The 6,038-nt window shown below is 34.5% G+C and overlaps 1 protein-coding gene across 1 annotated transcript; it reads left to right on the top strand.

Moving 5' to 3' along the window:
- Positions 1-6: 6 nt before the first annotated feature.
- On the top strand, positions 7-3,413 carry LOC132127706 (zona pellucida-like domain-containing protein 1). Its single transcript, XM_059539749.1, has 6 exons — positions 7-94; positions 535-615; positions 708-882; positions 2,193-2,289; positions 2,457-2,486; positions 2,856-3,413. The coding sequence occupies exons 2-6, from the start codon at positions 548-550 to the stop codon at positions 3,029-3,031; spliced, it is 546 nt and encodes a 181-aa protein (XP_059395732.1). The 5' UTR covers positions 7-94; positions 535-547; the 3' UTR covers positions 3,032-3,413.
- The last annotated feature ends 2,625 nt before the right edge of the window (positions 3,414-6,038 follow it).

Here is a 6,038-nt window from a genome sequence, read left to right as displayed (position 1 = left end):
CCACATACATCCATCATCTTGCCATCCCAGTGTCTGGACTTACTCTGAAGACACGAGTGTTTGCCGCTGTAAAAGCCACCAACCTAGACAAGAGGTAAACTACAATTACACAAACATATCTTGGGAAAGTATCTTGCAAGGAGGCCTAAATGCAAAACATACTGCAGATATGATACTGAAACTGTCTTATTGGTGAGTTAACCATGAAATCTGATGGAGGTCAAATATCTATGGTCTTTGGACTGTGTCACTGCTTTGTTAAAGCACTTCCCTAAATGACCTCCTCTCTTATATCTGATAAATTCAGAACTGGTTTAGCCCATTAAAGGAAGAATGCTGAGTGACTCAATGCCGGCCTTGTTTAGGTCAAATGATAGGCGCCACTAAAGTGGATGGGAAAGATTATTATGGGTCCTGAGTAGAGATAAGACACATGACTTCTATATGAAACAACAGTGGTTTACTCATATAGGGCCATTTCATATCCAGTCTTCCTTGTTTTAGTGACTGATTCACGCATGTCACTCCCCACAGATGGAATGTTCTGATGGACTACTGTTACACGACTCCCTCTGGGAATCCTAATGATGAGCTCCGATACGACCTTTTCTTTGGGTAATTCCATGTTTTCTGGATGTGCTTGCACATATGTGTGTGTCTAACTAGAACTGAGGCTGATTGCTAGGTCTGTCTTGTCTCTGGTCCAGCAGATGTGATAAGGACCCACAGACAACAGTGTTTGAGAATGGGAAGAGCCAGATGGGCCGCTTTTCCTTCGAGGTGTTCCGCTTTGTCAAGCACAAGAACCAGAAAATGTCCACCGTCTTTCTGCACTGTGTGACCAAGCTGTGTCGCTCTGATGACTGCCCCCTGCTCTTGCCTGTAAGGATGGCTGCTTGAGACTAATACCATAGTGAAACTCAGAAAGTGTGTCAACATGTCTAGGTCATATTTCATCCAAAAATCATAAAGTAATAAGATATTGTATTTTTTTGATAACACTTTACTTAAAGCCTTTATGTATAATACATTATAAAGGTATTCATAACATTATAATGCATTATATCTATTCATAAATAATTGTAACCTAAGTTAAAATGTCCAACCTAAATTTGTTTGTTATATGTTTTAATGCATTATATTTTCTAAAGTTGTAACAATGAAATGGGTAAGTATTATAATATATTATAACTGTGCTTACAATTATTCATGAGATTATACAAAGCATTATTAGGTGCATTACAAGGCACAATAAATGCAGTAAGACTACTTTTATAATGCATTATATATAAAGGCTTTAAGTAAAGTGTTACCTATTTTTACAATGTGACAATAAATGTATTGTTTTAAATATTCAGTTATTATTACTGCATTGCATTATATTATTATTATTATTACTACTATTACTGCTACTTCTGCTGCTACTACTACCAGGAAATATTATTTCTTAAAAAAAAAAAAATACAAAATGTGCATAAGTTTGGGCTCAGCAGTTTTATATTTATATATTTTTTTTAAAGAAGCATCTTCTGTTTACCATTTATTTGATCAAATATTCAGTAAAACAGTCATATTGTAATGTATTGATACAATTTAAAGTAACTATTTTCTATTTTAAAATATTTAAAAATCTGATTTGTTCATGTGATAGCAAAATATAATTTTCATCAGTGTCTCATGATCCTTCAGTAATTATTCTAATATGGTGATTTGGTGCTCAAAAAACATTTATTATAATTATCAATGTTGAAAACAGTTGTGGTGCTCAGTATTTTTGAAGAAATCCAGATTCACATTTTCATTTCAAGAACCTTTGAATCTATCTATGGTATATTTGATTTTCATTTCGAAAAACAAAGAAACAAAACTTAACAGCAATCAGAAAAATACATTACAGTAATGCAAGACAATTATGTGAAGAAGAAAAAAATAAAACTGTAAATGTGTCATGGTAGTACTGGTTTGACTGCCTTTAGTTTATACTGAGAATATAATAAGAGTCACCATCCCATCAATAATAGGAATTTGAAACAGTCTAGTGAAAGTAATAAGAATTTAAAAGGAAAACACAATTTTAATTCTGAAAGTTTTAGTTCTAGTTGTAATAATATGCTTTGTTTTCTGTTATTATAAGCAAATATACTTTAGACAGGAACTGTGTTTATCACTCACAAATATTGTCATCCTGACAGATCTGTGGTAAGAGGAAGAAAAGGAACGTTTCAGAAAGAACTGCGGTGGCCTCTGGCAATGCGGTCATGACTGCCGGGCCCATCATCACCCGGAGTGGTATGATATGAACTGTAATGTAGTGTTTATGTAGCTCATCTTGGTAGCACATGATTTCTACAATGCAAATTTTTTAATTTTCATATTGAGCCTGTTATGTGACATGACTTAGCACCTTACATCAATAGTGTGCTTATCTTACTAAAACAATTTTCATCTGTCCACAGATGAAACTCCCACCAATAATTCCCAGCTAGGTAAGCCTTGCTTTGGCTTCCATTATAGATATTTTAAAAGAAAGCTAAATCCATCTTTCTCAGAACTGTAGAATTTCTGATGGAGCATGCTTTACTTCCTCCCAGACAATATAGAGGAATTTTTTTTCCTCAAAGGATCTAGCGGCTTGAAACCGTGACAAAAATAATGATGATTCAGAGGGTAGAAGATAGAGAGAAGTTAATAGAGGGTAGAAGCAGGAGGTGTTATCAAGAAATTAACAAGCGGATTGAAAGAAAGAGTGTGCGATACAGTTTGAATGGTGGGTTATATATTGTAAGAAGTCTTCATAACACTCTGTGTATGTGTGTGTGTGTGTGTGTGTGTGTGTGTGTGTGTGTGTTTTTCAGCACAGTTAAACAGCCCTCCATTCAAAATGAATTCAGTGACAAGTGCCTTGATTTCTTCCATCGCGATCCTCGCCGTTATGAGCATGTGTTTCTTCATCCTGTCTCTGTCACTGCTGAGAGGAAAATATACACCACCAACACCTCGGTCAGGAACCCACAACCCAGCGTTCAGCTAAACGCACACACACGGCTGTTTGGTCCATTGAACAATACAGCAATACCTGTGTGCAGAGCTCTCAGTTACACACAGTCATACAGTACAGGGAAGTAATATCATAATATCACTCTACACAGCCTTTAGCTATACACCGATGCTTATTTTCGGTCACAAAGAATGAATACCTCATTCTTATTCCTGTAAATTTACATAACACATAATCCTAAACCATAAGAGGCTGAACTCTGATTGGAAATTATTCTCACAGACATAATATAATCAGGAATAACAGCATTAAAATATGCTCTCAGTAATTTTTCCTCATTAAAATGTTTTACAGATGAAAAAATTTAATTTTGACTAAATCATGTACACTCACGTGAGATTCTTAGTCATACACTGGTAGATAACATGACCAGCTGAATAATACTGACTCAATGGACAGTTTTGCTAATGAAATTAGTTAGTCATGGGTCACCCATTTCTAAAACTGAAAACATCTGATTTTGCATAATTCTGCATCCACACCACTAGGTGTCAGTATAAGTCCAAGAAGACTCAACCAACATAAACAAACATTTACAAATGCACTTTTAGGACTGAAAAAAATGGTCTATGCATGTACATGAAGGCAGACGCTTCTGGCTACGATAGATGCAACGCAAATGCGTTTACTCATCACTGTCGCAAGAGCTGCTATTTCTAAAACTGCCTGCTTTTATGATCAGATTTATCTTTCATGTCAAATACTGTTATGGCAGAGCAACAGTTTAACCAAAATCTTGATCTAAGTCACTTGATAACAACTTAGCTTAACACATCGGTTTAAAGGCCAAATGTCTGCATTCATAAACTTGCGTGACACATATTTCTGACTGTAAAGGGATAGTTTTCATTTTCACATCGCTCCTATCTTATTTTAATTGATTTGAAACAAAGGAGATATTTTTTAAGAAATGTTTCTAGTGTTTTTTTATTAGGGGTGTAACGGTACACAGATATCACTGTTTGGTACGTACCTCAGTTCGGGGGTCATGGTTCGATACGTTTTTGGTACAACACGAAAAAAATTTCCATGTAGATGTGAAAATACTAAATATTATATGAAATTATATTTATAAAATCTGCAGATCATATACACATACAAGGAATAAATGCTAATACTAATATATTTGATTTAGTTAAAAGATAAACAAGGGGAAAAAACTGTGCGACATGCAACTTAGCCTATATGTGACCCTGGACCACAAAACCAGTCTCTTAAGTCACTGGGGTATATTCTTAGCAATAGCCAAAAAAGCATTGTATGGGTCAAAATTATAATTTTTTCTTTTATGCCAAAAATCATTAGGATACTAAGTAAAGATCATGTTCCATGAAGTTATTTTGTTCCATTTCCAAGTTCCATTTGAAGATAATTTCCTACTGTAAATATATCAAAACTTAATTTTTGATTTAGTAATAAGCATTATTAAGAATTTATTTGGACAATTTCAAAGGTGATTTTCTCAGTATATAGATTATTTTTTGCACCCTCAGATTCCAGATTCTCAAATAGTTGTGTCTCGGCAAAATATTGTCCTTTCCTAATAAATATACATACATCCATGCATCAATGGAAAGCTTATTTATTCAGCTTTCAGATTATGTATAAATCTCAATTTCGAAAAATGGACACTTAAGACCACTTTTGTGGTCCAGGGTCACATATTTAGTTTCATTTTTATGTCACACTTAATTTGATCACATAAAAGAAACTCAAATGGCAGAAAACGACATCCTATTTGTTTTCTTTATTTTACAAAAGCACAATGTTTTGTTTTCATTTTAAGTGTAAACAAATAAAAGTAGGCATTTTACAGTGATGCATTATTAATAAGACAATAAATAACAGAGTGTTTTAAGTTGATACTGCTGGTATAAAGAAACAGTTAAAGTAATCGTGCCAGCTCACACAGACACAAAACACATCAGTTGCTAACTTGACAGCGCATTTGGTACTTTATTCAAATAAAATATAGTGAACCAAACGTCAGCACGCCCGCCTCTGTGTCACCGTTAGAATGCAACTGAAGTACGAAGCCTATAATTGACATAATAAATAATAGTTTTACATTCAGATACATCGTAAATATGGAAATATTATGGAATATATGGATTTTTGCCGAATGAGATGAATGGGTATGATACATTTCGCAAACAGTTGACGCAAAACGCAAGCCTTTAAAAAGTGTACTCCTTTGTCATTGAAAGACATGTTCAGAATCAGCACATGGTCACTGTTTAGTGGGCATAGTTTTCAAGTGCGCAACTCCTGGCATTCGCTGTTCTACTGGTGGTGGTTATCAAACAGCGTTGCATTACTGTGAGCGCCCCCTTCTGGATTGAGGGTGAATTGTCTGTATTCGCTGTAAACCGAGATGTCCATACCATGACTGTTTGGTACAAATGCATGTATCGTTACACCCCTATTTTTTATCCATAAAGTCTTATGCTGTTGTTTTGTATGGGAAAACAACAGTTGAAATATATTTCAAATGATCTTCTTTTATGTTCAGCAAAGGAAAGAAAGTCATACAGGTTTGGAATCTACAGAAGCATAATTTTTCGATGAACTTTCCCACCAATTATGTCATACTTTAAGACGTGACTGCTACAACACTACACGACAGCACCACAATTTGTTTCTGTCAAACCTGAAACACTAAAATGATACATTGAAAGTGATCGTAGTTACACGGTGTAACACAAACATGAATAAATATTTTGTTTTTACAAACCTTATTTAATTGCACTTGTAAATCAACTGATCAATAGAGCAGCAAACTGTTTTTTACTTATATTTCATTTGAAATGTAATTTGATATGTTGGTGCAGTGTAACTTAAAGTTAATACCTCAGCCCCTTGCTTCATTATTGCAGGGTTTAAGATCAGTTACATGACGAACATGAGCAAAGGTATCTAATAGACCTGGCTAACACATATTTCTAGTTCAGTGAAAATATAAGAGGCTATAGGAAGGAAA

This window comes from Carassius carassius, chromosome 45, assembly GCF_963082965.1.
Source record: "Carassius carassius chromosome 45, fCarCar2.1, whole genome shotgun sequence".
Taxonomy (NCBI): Eukaryota; Metazoa; Chordata; class Actinopteri; order Cypriniformes; family Cyprinidae; genus Carassius; species Carassius carassius.
This window is presented reverse-complemented; position numbering and strand designations above follow the sequence as displayed.

Excerpts from the sequence above, each read along its gene's own strand:
- LOC132127706 (XM_059539749.1), top strand. The coding sequence starts at position 548 with ATGGACTACTGTTACACGACTCCCTCTGGGAATCCTAATGATGAGCTC. Across the intron at positions 616-707 it reads CGATACGACCTTTTCTTTGG|CAGATGTGATAAGGACCCAC; the intron begins GTAATTCCATGT and ends TCTCTGGTCCAG. Across the intron at positions 2,487-2,855 it reads CACCAATAATTCCCAGCTAG|CACAGTTAAACAGCCCTCCA; the intron begins GTAAGCCTTGCT and ends TGTGTTTTTCAG.